At 36.6% G+C, this 18,742-nt stretch overlaps 1 protein-coding gene and 1 long non-coding RNA gene across 2 annotated transcripts; one reads left to right on the forward strand and one right to left on the reverse strand.

Moving 5' to 3' along the window:
- Positions 1-2,623: 2,623 nt before the first annotated feature.
- Positions 2,624-18,358, reverse strand: LOC128586773 (uncharacterized). The gene is made up of 3 exons (XR_008380292.1): positions 18,040-18,358; positions 10,588-10,623; positions 2,624-3,199 (listed from the first exon to the last, which is right to left on the reverse strand). It is a non-coding gene; the product is annotated as an uncharacterized LOC128586773 (long non-coding RNA).
- LOC128586772 (amine sulfotransferase-like) lies at positions 10,451-16,897 on the forward strand. The gene is made up of 2 exons (XM_053592867.1): positions 10,451-10,597; positions 16,127-16,897. Exons 1-2 carry the CDS (start codon positions 10,456-10,458, stop codon positions 16,423-16,425), a joined length of 441 nt encoding a protein of 146 aa, XP_053448842.1. The 5' UTR covers positions 10,451-10,455; the 3' UTR covers positions 16,426-16,897.
- Positions 18,359-18,742: the final 384 nt, after the last annotated feature.

The following is an 18,742-nucleotide window of genomic DNA, read 5'->3' on the forward strand; positions in this document are numbered from 1 at the left end:
AGCTAAGATCTGCATAGGAAAATCAGTGCACAGTAGTTTTTGGTGTGAATGACTCATCCAGCTCACATTTCAGGTTACTTATAGCAGTATTTTTTCTAAGAAGAGTATACCTACATATGCAAACATGTCGGATAATTTGTTACATATGGAAGTATTATAAAAATGAGACTATTTTGGTTTTATCTGTTTTTCTCAAATTAGTAATATAGCCAGTCAGATTTAGCACTAAGTTTATAACATTTGATTTTTGCTCCATGAATATAACTAGTTTTTATGAGTAAATATTTATAATATTAAAAATGGTGTGTCGGGCGGCGCCTGTGGCTTAAGGAGTAGGGTGCCGGTCCCATATGCCGGAGGTGGCGGGTTCAAACCTAGCCCCAGCCAAAAACCAAAACCAAAAAAAAAAAATGGTGTGTCAGTCTCACATGCCCAGCAGGTGACATTGTGAGGGGTGGGCAGGGACTGTGTCCAGTGAGAGGAGCAAATACCACCCGAAGACATTCCACTCTTGAGATTAAAAATCGTTCTGCTTGCCAAATATATTCTGAAGGCTGTCTCTTTAATAACCCTCGATCTGAATTTGGGGGTTCTGAAATTTATGAAAGAAATGAAATTATAAAATAATAAATGGTTTGGGTTTATTTTGGAGTAATCTGTTACTATAAAATTAAAATATTAGCATTAAGAAGTAATAAAGCAAGATATCATTGAACCTAGTATTATAAATTCTATTTACATCATCAAAAGTATTCTAAAATAACTTACTGGTAGTTTCTTTTTCTGACAAGAGTTAGAATTTTCTTTATTATATGTTTATTTATTTATTTTTGTTACATTTTTAAAATTTTAAGTGGCCGATATAGTTAGGAACAAGATTCATATGGTCAGTTTCTGTCCCTTCCTAAAACTTCAGAAAAATATCATCTTAGCCATAATCTTAAAAAGCCTTTCCTTGCCTGATTGCTCTAGCTAGAACTTCCAGTACTACATTGATTATCAGTGGTGAAAGTTAGCATTTTTGACTTGTCTTAGATCTTAAAGGAAAGGTTTTTCCCTGTTTACTATTATACTAGCTGTGGGCCTGTCTTATATGGCTTTATTGCATTAGGGTAAGTTCCTTTGATACCCAGTTTTTTGAGAATTTTTGTCATGGAGGGAGGTTGAATTTTATTGAATATTTTGTTAGCCTCAATTGAAATGATCACATGGTTTTTGGCATTTGTTCTGTTGATGTGTCATATTAATTGATTTTTGTATGTGAACCATTGTTGCATCGCTGGGATGAATCATTTGATCATCATGTTTTTTTTTTTTTTTTTTAATGACTTTTTTTTTTTTTTTTTTTTTTTGCAGTTTTTGGCCAGGGCTGGGTTTGAACCCGCCACCTTCGGCATATGGGCCCGGCGCCCTACTCCTTTGAGCCACAGATCATCATGTTTTTATTATGTTGGTAAATTTGGTTTGTCAGTATTTGTTAGGAACTGTTGGATCTACGTTCATCAGAGATACTGGCCTGTACTTTTTTCACTGTGTCTGTCTGGTTTGGGTATCTGGTGCTATAGGACTCATAGACGGAGGGGAATTTCCCTTCTTCCTTGAGTTTAAATAGGATTGGTCTTAGCTCTTCTTGGAATGTTTGGTAGCAGTCATCAGTGAAGCCACTGGCTTTTCCTTGATGGGAGGCTTTTATTTCTGCTTCTATCTCATTACTGGTTTGTTAAGGTTTTGGGTTTCTTCGTGGTTCATATTGGTAGGTTGTATGTTTCTAGGAATGTATCTAATTTCATGGCATATCGTTGCTCATGGTAGTCGGCAATGATCTCTTGGACTTCTCTATTAGTTGTCATGTCTCAGATGTACTTGTGTTCTCTGTCTTTTTTTCTTAGTATACCTATTTTGTTTATATTTTCAAAAGACCAGCTTTTTGTTTACTTGGTCAGAATTATTGCTTATTTGGTTCCAATATTATTTATTTATTCTCTGGCCTTATTTATTTCCATACTAATTTGGGTTTGGTTTGCCCTTATTTTGCTACTTCTTTGAGAAGGTGCATTACTAGGTTGTTTATCAGAAGATTTTCTACTGTTTTGATGTAAACACTTACTACTATAAACTTTCCTCTTATTAATGATTTTGCTTTATCCCATAGGTTTTGGTTACTTATGTTTTCATTTCATTTGTTTTGAGAAATTTTTGAATTTCCTTCTTAATCTGATCGCTGTTTAACTTCTATATGTTTGTGTGTTTTGCGATGAACCCCTGATTATTGGTTTCTGTTTTTTTCCATTATGGTGAGAGAAAATACCTTGTGTGATTTCTATTTTTTTTTTTTTTGAATGTTTATAAACTCATTTTGTGGCCTAACGTATGGTCTATTTTTTTTTTTTTTTTTTTGCAGTTTCTGGCCAGAGCTGGGTTTGAACCCACCACCTCCAGCATATGGGGCCGGCGCCTCACTCCTTTGAGCCACAGGTGCCTCCCCATATGGTTTATTCTTGAGAATTATTTTTGAGCCTGAGGAGCACTGAATTCTGCAGCTGTTTGAAGAAAAATTTTATAATATGTATTAGCTCAATTTGTCCTATAGGGTAGACTAAGTCCAATGTTTCGTTGTTGATTTTCTGTCTGGATGATCTTTCCAAAGCTAAATATGGAATGTAGAGGTCTCCGGTCATTATTGCATTGGGGTATATCTCTCTCTTTGGCTCTGATAATATTTGCTGTGTATATCTGGATGCTCCAATATTGGGTGTATATATATTTAGAATTGTTATATCTCCTTGCTGAAGAAACACGTGTTCTTTTCATTTGGATTTATATCAGACATTAACTCTTTTTGTTGTTGTAAAATGATAAATTTATTTTGATTTTTGAAGCAAAGTTTTGCTCCTGCTTTAACATTACCAATGTTGATTTTAGGATTAAGATTTTATCCACAATTCTCCCCTTATATAATAAAAAAAGTCAGAAGAAAAATATGTTTTGATTGTAAGTGATTATCTTCTGAGATTCAAAGTGCTCTTTTCAAATGTAAAGCAAAATCAACAATGCTCCTATTTTAAAACACTAAGAAAAAAGGATACAGAAATTTGTAGTAAGAAATTCATTGATGGCTTGCTATATACCAGGCAGGTAGCATAATTTATCTCATGTGATCTTCACAACATTCTTGCATCTGTATTTACAAATGAGGAAGCTGAAACAGAGAAGTTAAATTACTAACTCAAAGTCAGAGGGAGGAAGTGGTTGAGCTAACTTTGAATCCACACAGCCTAACTCTGGGCCTGTGTTCACTGAATTCATTATCTCTTATTTCTCACTTAACTCTTAGGTAAGGTGCTTCTTTCCTGTATGTGTACTATAGTGGTTATGTGTAGTTTGATTGTGTGGTATGATTTTTTTTTTTTTTTTTTGTCCGGGGCCAGGTTTGAACCCACCACTCTTGTATACGGGGCTGGTGCCCTATTCCTTTGAGCCACAGGCGCCGCCCTTTGTGGTGTGATTTCTAAACACTGGGCTAAATGGGTGTAAGATATCTCCTCTTATTTATTAGAGGCAAAATTATCGTGTGACATTTTTGCTTTGATATTCAACACTCTTTGCTATGATACAGTTCCAAAATAGCTATTTAGAGATTTGAGAACACACTCCACTGAAGTAAAGACACAGATTCTAATATACGTCTATATGGCAGTTGAACTAGATATCAGATCCAGCTTGTTGGTTTTCTGTTGTGCTCCAACTTAACACAGTCAAATTTCCCCCAAGTTTTAATGTCTTTTTTAACTTTTTATTTCCCTAGAAAATAAAGATCTTATTTTTATTGCCCTTCTTGACATTTTTTTTGTTTCATTATATCCTATAGGATGGAAAAATAGTAGAAGGAAAAGTAATGTTTTCTATTATTTCAATATTCTATATGTCTAATTCTGCACAAGATTTCAGTAACCTCAGTCTCTCCTTCATCAGAATTTCCTCTGAACTGAGCTCAATTGTTGCACTCACACACAATATCTTTTGGCCACCATAAATAATTTTGACCTTTTTTCTTTTTCCACTTTATAAAATTTATTCATATTCCCCCAACACTCCCCACAGGGCTGTTAATTGTTATACCACTTGCTTTAGATATAAATGTTCTGTTCTTTCTTATTGGCTATCTTCAGCTAATGGTAAATTTACTTGCTTTCATCAGATGTTTTAGTTCTTTTAAACATCAAGAAACAGATACTGAAAAACATTTTAAAATTTCAAAAATGGGCCATTGGAACAGATTATGTGATTCGTCGTCATTCTAACTATATTTCCACACCAATTATATAATGGGCCTCAAAATACCAAGTGTGTAATTGTGCATATATCATATGCCTGTTCTCCTTTCCATCCAAGTTATAATCAGGTATTGGTCAGGTGTGGGGCACACTTATGCATTCCTTAAAAGTCTCCTCTGCATGTTTCTCTACACAAGGATCACATAACCCACTTGCTCTATCAGACCAATGTGGTATCCCAGATCATGGACCACTATCTTTCCTAGACACATTTCTCATTGTCCTGCTGTTTCGCTTTTGTGAAAAGATGGCAATGGACAAAGATTCAACCCCCTGCCATCCTACATGTTTTATGAATGTTCTTCATAACCTCTTATCTCACTATTAAAAGTCAATATAAATTTTCTACAGTCTTCTTGTTATTGATTCTCATCCCTCCATCTAAACTAATGAACTAAGCACATATTAACATATTTTAAAATGTACTCTGAATATATCCTGTAACCTTTACCAAGATTCTGTAATGGATAACCTGGTTGTGGATAAGATTTCCCCATGGTAGTTGTGGAAGGACTATAAGGGATTTAGAAATTTGTCACACATCACACAAAAGTTGTGTCACTTTCTGTTAATAACATTATATTCATAAACTCTTGCTTCTTCACGTCTTATTTACGTGTTCTGGATAATTGAAATCACTGTTGTGTTCTTAATGCTCGAATTGTTACTTGCAGTTCACTATCTGTCCTTGTTATTATCCTTTTATCTTGTTTGTGCTATCCCAATAGCACCGAAATTACTTTTACTTTATGACAAGATCAAGGTCTCACAAGTTCATCCTTATTGTTCTAGTCTCAAGGCATAGAATTGGTTTTCCCGTAGGAATTAGTAGTAAAGCCTAAATCCAGGCTCTAATAAAGGTAAATTAGGCTGTTTTTCTTTAACACCTGTGGACAGCAAAGAGGCTCCTTAAATAACTCTAGCAACAGATGGTAGGTTGGTTGGAGGAACTCCAAAAACAGAGCAAGCATAGGCTACTTCATTTTGAGCATAACGTACTCCATCTTGGCTGTTCAGTGACCTCTGCTGAAAACACCCCCTTCTGGGACCCAGCCAGAAGGAACAAGGAATTAGTGAACACAATGGCTCCAGGGGGACTACCTAAACTGTAAAAGAACAGAACAGTCTCAGCAAGAAGCCAGCTGGAACCATACCTGGCAACAGTCACTAGAACATCAAAGTAACTCTTTTCCCTCTCCTACCCGGTCTAAAACCCTTAAAAGATAATCACTCTTACCGTCCCTCACCCAGGCATTGAAGAAACTTCAGCTATTGCTCTATATCTGCTTCGTGACTTGATGGAGTCGACTACTATCTTACAATACCTTACAACAGAACAAGTCTTTCTGCTCTCCCCCTCTCCTCCTCCCTCCCTGCTCCTTTGGCAAGAAACTCACATTGATGTTTCCAACCAATTTATATTTTTCATCAATCTCATTTTATGAGAGAAGCTATAAAAAATAGGTTTTATAGTTATACAGTTACCTTCCAAATATATATTTAAAATTACTAATTTCTTTTTCTGTTGGAAGGACTCTTGGGCCAAGCTACCTGGAATTGGTTATTATTGTCCACTTCTTATGTTCTTTTTAAATTTTAATCCTATGATAACCCCCTAGTTGGAAAAAAGAAAAGACATGAGATTTCTCTAAAGGAACTCTAAAATCAACCAAAACCTCAGGCAAAATACATGTATATAGATAAATGATGATTTGTAGGCTTGGTTTAAAATCTTTAGCATTTTTCCTGTAGGACCCACTAACTGAATGTTTTCCTTCATGCTGTTACTTGTTTCAGTATTTATTTTGTCATTATAGACAATTTAATTGATCACCTTCAATTTCCCAGACCTCCTTGAATATATTTATATCTGTTAATTCCTGTTGCATTATCTCAATTGCTCTAAATAATTCACCACTTAGGAAATAAAATCAAATTTTAGTGAAAATTGTCCAAAAATTCCATAAACAGATAACTCTAGAAATATACCAAGAAAAGCTTGTATAAAATTGTTAAAACCTAAGTTCTCAACTTCAGTATAGACAACAACAAAAAAGACATAGCCATTGAAGGACTTTCTAACTAATAAACAAGTATTTCTTGTGCCTGTTCACATCCAGTGTTTATATTTGCTTATAGTGTAATATACAGTGTGCCCATAAAGTTCATGTGCAATTTAAAATAGTATGCAATTTTAATATACAGGGTGTCCAAAAAGTTCATGTGGAATTTAAAATTGCATACTATTTTAAATTGCACATGAACTTTATGGGTACACTGTATATCAAATATCTAATAACATCATAGTTTGAAATTATAACAATAATTACTTTCACTCTTTACCTGTATCTAGTAGAATGGAGTGTATGTACAGAAAACCAACACCCATGCCTTGAATAGCAGGCACCTGGGCACTAGAGCAAGTGACAAACCCAGAATTGGTTTTTTAGAGCTAGAAGTTTCATGTGTTTATGAAGAAAATAAGAAATCATTTTATTTCCTTATGACCAACTGTTACGGACCCCTCAGTCGGTGGGTTTTAGGTCGAGGGAGTGCAGGGAGAAGGAACGAGGAAAGTTGAGAGGTCGGCGCAGGAAAAATGACAGACTGCCACACAGCATGTGATGAAGGAAGCAGCTGTGAATTTATTGGGTACACATGTTGGTATTTATACATTTTTACAGAGCTTACATAATGCAATCTTTTTGCTTACGTGCGCGGGTTATCTTTGCGTTTACAAGTGTGATTTATCATGCATTGTTATGTTTTAATGTTCCGCTTCCGGAGGGTGGCGGTTATTAGTCAACTCTGCCCGCTTTCTCCTATCTCAGTTTCTTATTATCTTTTTAGAACAGCTTGACATCTTTTTTATGTTAATGCTTGACTAATTTTACATTTACTATTTGATCTTATTGTTATTGATAATTATAATTTTGATTTAGAGTAAATTCTTTGACAAGTATTATTTTTCCTATTGATTTTTATTATGTGTGACAATTGGTGAAACAAGATGTTCTGAACAGGACTTTATGGTGGGTGGATGTGTTTCAGTGACTTTGTAACTTATGTAGATAATTTGTATTTCATGTCCTTGGGCTTATCGTCTTAGCTCACTGGTGGGAAAACATCTTTATGTGCTCATTGTTGGTGCCACTGAGTTTAGCAGCTCACAAGGCTGTGCTCTATCTGGATTAGTAGTGCATTGTGCTCATTCTTAGGAAAGTACATATTGACAATTTATCAGAACAAACAGACTTCTGGTACAGGATGACAAACACATGAGTAGACGCCACAATCTTTAAACTTAAGCGGGTAACTGAGTATGCTAGGCAACATTTCTGATGCTGTGCATACTGGGGGCGCTGGGGGCAAAGCTCCGGGGAGCACAAACCACCTTCCCGTCGTTCTGTAACGCGGACAGCACTGCCTCACTACGGCTATATGCCGTGGGTGCGGCATTTCCCCCTTTTTTGTTTTTAAACCGCAGTTCAAAGACTTCTTGGCGTATAGAGATAATAGAGGAAAACAGACAGCGTATGAGACATGGTAACAACAACACAACACAAAATGACAAACAATTAATAATGGTTATGAGCACAATATACTGGATCCAGTTAAGAGGATTGAGTGCTTTAAACCCATTAGTTAAAGATTGAGCCAATGTGTTAAGAGAAGTTATTGGTAAATGAGCTTGACTCATGGCTGTAATATTTTGTTGTAAGCTGTGTAAATTATGTGTTATATTATTGTCTCTCTAGACACCTTGAAGATGTGCTTGTACTTTGTTCTATGAGTTAGATACATTATATGGTAAAGGTGTAATGTAAATGGCTTGAAATGTTGAGTGACATTTTGTTTGTAGTTTTTGTTGTATGTACTTAATGTTCTGACCTAAAGTTAAGACTACCCTTTTTAACACATTTAATTTAGTTTTAAGCTTATTATCCATATTAGCTTGTGTCATTAATGTTAAAGTTATATTATTGTTAAGAGTATTGACATAGTATGTTGTATGTATTTGTTGTACTAAAGTTGTAGTAGCTACAGCAAAAGTAGTGATTATAGAAATTAAAGTTGTAATGTCTAAAATTAAAGCTGTCACAAATCTCTTAGGCCTAATTAATTCATTAAGTGTTTCTAACACTTGTAATGCTGTATTATCATACCATGGATTGTCTTGTAGATCTACAGGTAACATTACATATGAAGGTTTTTTTTACAATTAACATAACATTTACTTGTTTATCATGTTGCATATTAAAGGACGCAATACAATTAGTTATTTTTACAAGTTAAAAGATTTTAAAGGAAATACATAGTTAACTGGATCACATGTAAATTCTTTCACAAATTCTCTTTTATGAGTTTCATTTAACCTGCACAGACCATCTATAAACATTCTAAACTTTCTTGAACTTTTGCCCTGCCTTTTACTTTCTTACATAACTATTCTGTTTCAGGACAAAATTTATTACACAAGATTCTTTCTTTACACAATGTCATTCTCCTTTCTGTTTAATTTCTCTTACTCTCAAAAACTCACTTTCCACTAAACAGGATCCTAGTTTACTATGAAGTCACTTATTCACTCAGCTAAACTGATAATTAGAAGGTTTAAAAGGCAAGAATTTTATCCGTTGACAAAGATTCAGTTTGTAAAAATATTTTTCTTATTTATACAAATTACTAGTGGCAAAGGGCCAATAATAAAGGTTCTAAATCTCACCCTTGGGATTTTGCCAGTGCTGCTGTCTGGGGGCTGTAACACTTGGGAGGCAGGCCCGCCCCACGAAGGGCAGGGGGGCCCCCAGCTTCCTTCTCTGCTGGGCTTTTTCAGCTGTCTTGGAGCCAGTGGAAATGTGCCCGGTGGTTTTGTTCGCTATCGGCAAGTGTACTTTCATTTTCTTCAAGCGGCGGGTGAGATCTTGCAGCAGCTGCTGGCGCCTCCTTCTGCGTTGTCTTTTCCGAATCTGAGTTAACTACTCCTGGAATAACTGTCCTTCAGGTCCCTGTTCGAGGCGCCACCTGCAACGGGTTGGCCTGTCGGTGGCCTGTCCTTCAGGTCCCTGTTCGAGGCGCCACCTGTTACGGACCGCTCAGTCGGTGGGTTTTAGGTCGAGGGAGTGCAGGGAGAAGGAACGAGGAAAGTTGAGAGGTCGGCGCAGGAAAAATGACAGACTGCCACACAGCATGTGATGAAGGAAGCAGCTGTGAATTTATTGGGTACACATGTTGGTATTTATACATTTTTACAGAGCTTACATAATGCAATCTTTTTGCTTACGTGCGCGGGTTATCTTTGCGTTTACAAGTGTGATTTATCATGCATTGTTATGTTTTAATGTTCCGCTTCCGGAGGGTGGCGGTTATTAGTCAACTCTGCCCGCTTTCTCCTATCTCAGTTTCTTATTATCTTTTTAGAACAGCTTGACATCTTTTTTATGTTAATGCTTGACTAATTTTACATTTACTATTTGATCTTATTGTTATTGATAATTATAATTTTGATTTAGAGTAAATTCTTTGACAAGTATTATTTTTCCTATTGATTTTTATTATGTGTGACAATTGGTGAAACAAGATGTTCTGAACAGGACTTTATGGTGGGTGGATGTGTTTCAGTGACTTTGTAACTTATGTAGATAATTTGTATTTCATGTCCTTGGGCTTATCGTCTTAGCTCACTGGTGGGAAAACATCTTTATGTGCTCATTGTTGGTGCCACTGAGTTTAGCAGCTCACAAGGCTGTGCTCTATCTGGATTAGTAGTGCATTGTACTCATTCTTAAAAAAGTACATATTGACAATTTATCAGAACAAACAGACTTCTGGTACAGGATGACAAACACATGAGTAGACGCCACAATCTTTAAACTTAAGCAAGTAACTGAGTATGCTAGACAACATTTCTGATACTGTACATACTAGGGACACTAGGGGCAAAGCTCCGGGAAACACAAACCACCTTCCCGTCGTTCTATAACGCGGACAGCACTACCTCACTACGGCTATATGCCGTGGGTGCGGCAACCAACAAGCAAAGATATTGATTGGAACAAAATAGAAAATTCTTCTAAATATCATACAAAGAATTTTATATGTCTTTTGCAGGTACTGAATTATGGAAAAATTAGAAAAAAGTTTAGTGAAATTTAAAGGATATTATTTTGGGACTGGAGGACTTGATGTTGACTTTTTAGAAAATATGGAAGATTTCCAAATTAGAGATGATGATGTCTTCATAGTCACATACCCCAAATCTGGTAAGTTCTTTATTCCAACAGGTAATCTAAAACATAAAATGATATTTCCATAATATGAGAATTTAGGGTTTTTTTTTACTAGTATATGTATGGCCATATACTCTTAATCCATTGAACATTCAAAACTTAACTATTCAATATCTGTGAAATAAGGTCTTTTATAATGCAATTGTAAGTTATTTTGATTTAGCAATAGAACAAACAAAATGTTAAAACCAATAGACTTGACAGAGTCTATCTATCAAACACTGACTGTGGAAGTGAACTGAGGAAGGGAGCCAAAATATTTACCACATAGGCAGGTACTTGGGAGATATATCTGAAGCCATATTAAATGAGTAAGAGCTTAAGAAAGAGGAAGGTTAACATGCTAATTACCATATTACTGAATAATTCCTGAACATTCTTTAATTGGTCTCTAGGTTATAGAATGCCTTGTTTCATTAATTTAAAATGCTAAGTAGGGAAATTTAAATAGTTTCCCTTCTTGCACCAGTGGCTGTAATTTTACTTCCTGCCTGAGGCTCTACCTCAGGGCTTCCATTCTTTCCTCCTGCCTGACTTTCCTGCTGGTCACCCAGTATGACTAAAGCCTGATTTCTATTCCATTTTCTATTCAGTTTAGTGCCTCTCAGTTTTGTTTCATGTGCTATATTAGGAAGACACATTCTTTCCACAATATCCCCTGATATCCTTTCAATCTAAGAGCTCACCACACCAAGTCCATTTCCAACACCTTGGGTTCCCGATCACCTTGAAAGGGGAGATCAAATGGTGAATCACTTAACCTCTTAATAATAATGTATCTTAACCACAGAAACCAATCAGCATTTACAAGATCAGGGATATTTCAAACAATCTTTGCATATATAAAACATTCATAATAAGAAAGAGTGAAGTGCTTTGAAAGTCTTTTATCATGAACAAGGCCTCATTCTATTCCTTTTTTTTTTTTTTTGGCCGGGGCTGGGTTTGAACCCACCACCTCCGGCATATGGGACTGGCGCCCTACTCCTTGAGCCACAGGTGCCGCCCTCAAGGCCTCATTCTATATCATAGAGTTTCACAGCACCAGAATAAAGGTTGTGAGTAGTTAAAAATACTTTTAGTCCTTTAGCTGACTTTGATCAAACATTGCCGCTCTAAGGGATCCCTCAAAGCATGTTGCTGCCTCAAGCACTTTGCACTCACTGCCTCTTTTTCCAGGAATGCTCTTCCCCATATATCTATATAGATTATTTTTTCCTCTCCTTTGGGTCCTTATTTAAATATTACTATCTCAGTGAATACGATCTGAATGGCCATAATTAAAACTGCAGCCTCACCAGAAAAATATCCCAGTCTTCTTTGATGACTAATTTTCCCTTCACAATATGATATTTATCATCTTAAGACATATAACATATTTTACATGTTTAATTTGTTTATTATTTGTAAAGCCAGGAAAACAGTATGGTATTTATCCAAAAATATACATATGTTATATGCTATATAACATGTATATATGTTAGGTATATATTTGTAAATCATATATAATCATAGATCATATATGTGGAAGATATATAGGGTGGCCATAAAGTTTGCATGCAATTTAGACTATTTTAAATAGATTATTTTAAATTGCATGCAAACTTTATGGTCACCCTGTATATCACATATGTCATATTTATGACAGGTATATAAGTCATATATATATATATATGAAGGATATTTATTATGTGAGCTGGTTCACTTGATTATGAAGACTGAAAAGTCCCACAATATGCTCTTTGGAAGTTAGAGACCCACGAAAGTCATGATGTAATTCAGCTCCACTCTGATGGCCTTAGAACCAGGCTCTCCCTACACCTTTCTGTTCTATTTGGGCCTTGATGGATTGGTTGATACCTGGTTATGTTGGTGAGAAAGGATATTCTTATCCTACTTATTCAAATCCTAATCTCTTCCTGAAACACCCTCACTGCAACACTCAGAAATAATGTTTTACCAGCAATCTAGTCATTCCTTAACTCACTCAATTTAAACATAAAATTAACCATCACACAGACTAACAAGAACTAGAAAGGTCAACATGTCAAATGCTGAAGATCTGCAGCATTAGGATAGTAGCAGTAGGAAAGAAGCTCGAAGCAGCCATTCTCTGAAGAACAGTCCGGCACCACCCGGACATATTAGGTACAGACATATCAAGTGTCACAAATCAATCTGGAGATTTATAAATTTGGAGACAGAGACTCTATTTCTTTGTTCCTTGTACAGTCACAACCCTCAGTCAGGAGGCTCAGCCTCTAGCCGAAATCTAAAACGAAACACTTGGAGGGAAGGAAGGATGAGACAGGAATTCATGCTGAACAGGTTGGCCAAGGACACATGCTCAGCTGGTTTCCAGGTAGTTATGAATATTCATGAAGGGAGGATGCTCCCTGCACAGTAATGTCTGTTACGTACATTCCATGTTCACTTTTTAAATGTATTACCCTTAGGCCCTAGACATCAAAAGTAAGAGCACAGAGGCATTCAGAGATCAGCCTCTGTAAGTTGGCCAGGACTCGTCTATGGGTGGTGTGCTCTCATAAGGAGAAAGTTACTGAGATCAGTCTCTCGCCCAGTGGGAAGTTGTCATTATGGCTAGTGGAACAGGGTTCGGTTCGTCAGCAGTCAGTCAGTTACAATTGTCTCAATATTGCTTTTCTCAGTGGCTCAGTGCCTGTTCAGCTACTAGATAAACGGAAAGCACTTTGTGGCATTTATACCTTAGTTTATTCTTTAAATGCAGAGGTGCATGCCTTAACCTTTGCCTAGCATGGCCTTAGGTCCTGTTTATAATTTGTGTTTCATTAGCACAGATATTCCATTCCATCAGTCTTATGATCTGTTTCAAACCAAGAAATTTTTCCTCTGAATAATTATTCTGAAGAAATCCTTATATAGGACCATGCAAAGGAATAAAATAGAGATGTTCACTGCAGAGCTGCTTGGGCTGGGAAGGTCCTGAGTTGAAAGTGGGTAGATAAAATGCACGGGTGCAAACTATGAAACATGAGGCAGCTGCTGTTAGGAGCAATGGAACAGAGATCGCACATAAATGTATCTAAAGACCACACTGCTCAGTGCAAAATGGCATAAGAAATAAGATGGTTCACTTAAGTTGAAAATGTAAGTGCTCACTACAGTACCCATTTCAAAAAAAAATACACTCAAACAAAAAGGTGCACTTTAAAACCAACACTCCAGTGCTATGGGAGGAGCTGAAGAGATATACAAGTAGGTAAGAAAACTACTTTGTGGCAGGAACTGCAGGGAAGGATTAACATCACTTTACCCTGACAGCAAAGAGGCCAACGAAACAGCAACATAGAAAAAGAGGGAGGGGGAGGGCAAGTAGAGACAGAAGAGGAGGGAGAATGAGCGGAGGGAGAAGAAATGCGACCTTTTGCATGGGGAATACATTCTTCCAGTGCTCCCATTCCTGAATATGTATAGACCTTTGGCCACTTTGGGGAACCCTTAGCAACCCGTCAGCTACCAGAGCTGGTGGCTGTGAAGCTGTGATATCTCTGGTAGAAGCAGTATCTGTTATCAGGGAAAGAAGGATGGATGTAAGAAACTCTTCAGAGTTGCATATCAATGAATTTTCAGTGGAATATTTGGCCCTGCTGTGATAGAATATAGGCTCGTGTGGCATGGTCTTCCCCAGGCAACATTGAAAGGACAGTCACCAACATTTGGGTAGTAGGATATATATATATATATATGGGACATGTCACCTGTACCTGCCAGTAAGGGATGTGTGATCAACTCTGATCTTACTCACCAGGTGCAGCTGCTTACCAAGGTGACTGAATAGTCTTTGGACACAAAGGGTAGGATTGGAACTCTTGACGGCCTGGAGGTTTTCTCTTAGTGAAATCTGATTAACATCCCATTAATTGTGGGACTTGTAAGTTTGGGTAGAGTATGTTATTGTAATACATTTGGACTGAAAACAGAAGCACCACATTTATATGAGGAGTGTCTTCAATCTTAGCAGTCCCATATATTAATTAAGTATAAGAAGTATAAGAAAACGAAATGTCTACTCTAACCGGAATTAATCTAAAAGGCATTCACAAATCCCGCTAAAAAGTGAATGCTTAAACTTTATTAACTTTCTATTTCTGTCTCTATGTGGGTGTCAAAGGTTCTTTTGTAGGTACTTAGAATTAAACATGATTTCCTCCAGCAACCAGCAACAAAGTGAAAAAACATGGCGGAAGTGGTAAAGATTAAAAGTTACTTCTTCCATACAATTCCTTTCTTCTGTGCCCATATTAGTTAGTGTTCTAGGAGTGAAGCTGAGAAAGAAAATAAAGAGGTATGCACAGAAGGTAATGTGAAAGGTAATATATATGAAGTAGAAGAAAGTACAGAGAAGGGTTCAAACAATGAACCTGTGTAAAAAATACTCATGGAGTTTGGCATGGAACATCTCCTCCAAGGAAAAATAAAATTAATATTTGTTGCCCTTTACACATACATCACTTTATATAAATGAAATTGTCAAAATGTGGCACATGCATACTATGGAGAATTACTCAGACATAAAAAAAAATGGCAGTCTAGTAGCTTTTTCAACAACTTTGAGGAAACTGGAAACCATTCTTTTAAGTGAAACGTCACAAGAATGGAGAAACAAACACTCGTACTCAATACCAAATTGGAACTAATTGATCGACACTTCAGTGCACATATGGAAGTGAGTATCAATGAAAATCAAGCTGGGGGTCTGAGGATGGGGAGAATGGGTAAATTCACACCTATCGAGTACAGTGCACACCTATCTGGGTGAAGGGCACACTTAATGTATGTAATTGTGACTCAATCTGTACAAAAACAAAGTATGTAAACAGAACATGTACCCTAATATCCTGAAATATAAAAACTGTGTATATAAGAAAAAGAAACAAGATTTAGATTACATTTTAAAGAGGATATTGAGAGCTTTTAAAGATGGTGGCTTATGTTTTTTTCAAAGGGGTTGTTGTCTATGTTTCCAAGAATTGATTGATCAGAAATAGTTAAGGTTAGAAGGAAGAAATCAAATTATATGGCCAATGCAGTAGCATAAGCATAAATAACAAAATGACGGTGGCTTGGATTAATGTGGATGTGCTCTAGATGGATTAATCTCTACATGGAGAAAACAAAAAAGTAAAAAATTAATAAATAAATAAAGATGGAATGTAAAGGTAGAGCCGAGAAGCCTGTGGATGGATTAAGTACTAAGTGCAAAGAAAAGAGAATGGCCCTTAAGCTTTTGGTTTGAGAGACGAGGTAAATAAGAAAGTCACTTGCTAACATGGAAAAAGATTGGAGATGATTAAGTTTCATATTTTGTGCTGTCTTGTGAATGGGGTGAAATAAAGACTTCTACCTAAGAGGGGGGGGAAAAAGTCATTATCCATACTGTATTAACAAACTTAAGTTACAAACTGCATATATTTTTGTGAAATCCATGCATTATTAAAAACAATTTTTTTTACTTTATAGGAACCATCTGGTCTCAGCAGATATTAAGCTTGATTTATTTCGAAGAACATCGCAAAAGAACTGAAAATCTGGAAACAGTGGATCGAGTCCCCTTTTTTGAGTACAGGTTTCAAAAAATGGATTTTGATGAAAGGCCATCTCCTCGTCTCTTCACTACCCACCTCCCATACTACTTGGTTCCAAGAGGGTTGAAGGACAAAAAAGCCAAAGTAGGGAATAGAAATACTGCTATTTCTGAAAAGGAACTGCTGTTTTCATTACTCAACTATGTGTCCTTACATGGACAGCACATTCATTGAGCTGTTAGGAAACAAGGGCCGAAATAGAAAGTATTTTATATACTTCGATTTTGTTTGTATCCTTGTAGTCGCAGCTTGCCTCAGCGGGGTTGACGTGCGTTCTTCAACCTTCTCTCTTAGTGCAGCTCAAATCCACCAGGTTACTTGCTAAATTTTTGCACATACTTTGATTTTCAGTGGGCATTTGAGTTCTTATGTTGTCATGTTTGAATTTTGTTTTTGAACTTGTCTCTTTCCGAATTTTGTAAGAAGGAGAGGTAGTTTATCATTAATAGATATGCCCACACACGCATCACACTGGCACTTTCTCAGGTCCTTCACCCCTAATGCCCTCCCAGCTTCCCTTTGACACTCCTGACCTAGCTCCCCAGCTCCTTTCTCCTTAACGACCTAGACATAGTTACTTTGAAAGTCAAGGGAACTTCAGACCAAGTCATTCTTCTCTATAGTGATTCCGTCTCTGTTTCTCTTCCTCTCCAGCTCTATGCCTGTCCCTCCTGTGATTAAACAAGTTCTTGTGAATAATTTTCAGTCAGGGCCAGTCAAGGGAGAGACTAATAAGGCCCTGTGTTCAACATTTAAGGAGGTAGGAGCTCTCACGATGGTGCAACTGCAGGATCAGCTCTGGCAAGATCCTGAGAGCAAGGGCCTCCTTCACGTTTGTAGCTCTGGCTCAGGACTTGTTTTGCCCTGGCAGTCACCCTGCCAAGTCTTTGGAATTGACATCTTAGACTCCTGGGATCTTTTCCTTCAGCCACCTCAGCCACCCTCTTCTATAACACATTTCCCTATATTGGCAGCACTGATTGCCATCTGATATAATATATATTTATCTGTTAATTTAATTTCAATCTTTCTGGCCAGAACACAGAAACTTCACAACAGAGCTATAGGGCAGTTCTCTGCTGTATTCAAAGCAAGTAGAATGGGGCCTGGCAGATAGTTTAGTTGAATGAATGAATAAAGGAATCATCTTAAATTGTGACTTCAAGCCCCTAGTTGGTTATCTGGCTGCTACCTCCTGTTCTTTTTACTGCTTTGCAGGTGTTCCCATTATAATAAACTTCAGGCCAATGGCACAGGAAAAGTAGTTTACTGAGGATCTTGTAGGGAAAGTCTCTTTACTCTTTAAAGAGACCTTAGGGAAGAAGAAGCAGCAGCCATATTGAGATGGAGGAAAGTTAAATTGTTAGAATAGAAAAGCTGGAAGACTACAGAGTTTTTTTTCTTTTTAGCTTAAAAGTACTTTAGTATTTCTTCTATTGAGTTTTTGTATTTTATTTTTCTTTATCATACAATTAATTCATACTCATTGCAGGAAATACACAGAATCAAAATGGAATAAAATAAAAATCCTTAGAATCCTATTCATATTCATCTTGGTATATAGTTATTGAAACTTTCATATTTTTACAATACATATATTTTAATGTATTTTTATAAATACATATATGTTTTTGAAAACTATAAAGCACTGTACATACAGTATATGACCTCTTAAAATCTAACAATATACCATATACATCTTTCCATATCAATAACTATTTTTCCATGACTTCATCTTCACTAATTGCGTAGTATTCTAGGGGGTAGACATTTCATAATTCAACTAACCTTCTGATGTCTGAAAATGAGTTTTTCCTTCACATTCAGGAGGGCCATTCATTTTCTTCCAAAAACATCAACCACTGTTGATATCCCACTGTTGATGTCCCACGACTCTCCTTTCACTCCACTGGGGGTCACTCAGGGATGAGTAGACCCCCAGTTGAATGCAGGATTAGGGTTCCAGGCAGTGCCCAGGTAGGCTGCAAGAGGATGAAAGCTTCTCTGTACCTAACTTGGAAGTTTCCCAAGAGGAGTAATAAAAGTTATATATTTCATTTAACAACAAAGATGCAAGTCCTATTATTTTACCCAGAGCCCCTGAATATTTTGCACAGACATAGAATGAGCCACTTAGATGAGGTTTGGAGTAGATATTGATGACCTTTTGTACTCAGATAAGATTGGCTTGCTTAATTGTTGTTTTTAGTAAATAATTGTCTAAACTTGTCTGAGGGTAGTGGTGTTTAGATATAATTGATCACAATCAATAAAACATTTCTGTATTCCTTTTCCATTCCCACTGTTTCACTTCAGTAGCCTAAAAAACACAAACAACAAATATAAACACCAAATCCTCTGTTTTTTGATACCTTTTTTTTTCTCTCTCTCTTTTTTTTGGAGACTGAGTCTTACTTCAGCCCTGGGTAGAATGCTGTGACATCATAGCTCACAGCAGCCTCAAATTATTAGGCTTCAAGAGATCCTCTTG

This window comes from Nycticebus coucang, chromosome 5, assembly GCF_027406575.1.
Source record: "Nycticebus coucang isolate mNycCou1 chromosome 5, mNycCou1.pri, whole genome shotgun sequence".
Lineage (NCBI taxonomy): Eukaryota > Metazoa > Chordata > Mammalia > Primates > Lorisidae > Nycticebus > Nycticebus coucang.

Coding starts and splice junctions, on each gene's coding strand:
- LOC128586772 (XM_053592867.1), top strand. CDS start 10,456: ATGGAAAAATTAGAAAAAAGTTTAGTGAAATTTAAAGGATATTATTTT. Junction 10,598..16,126: donor AGTCACATACCCCAAATCTG/GTAAGTTCTTTA, acceptor TTTACTTTATAG/GAACCATCTGGTCTCAGCAG.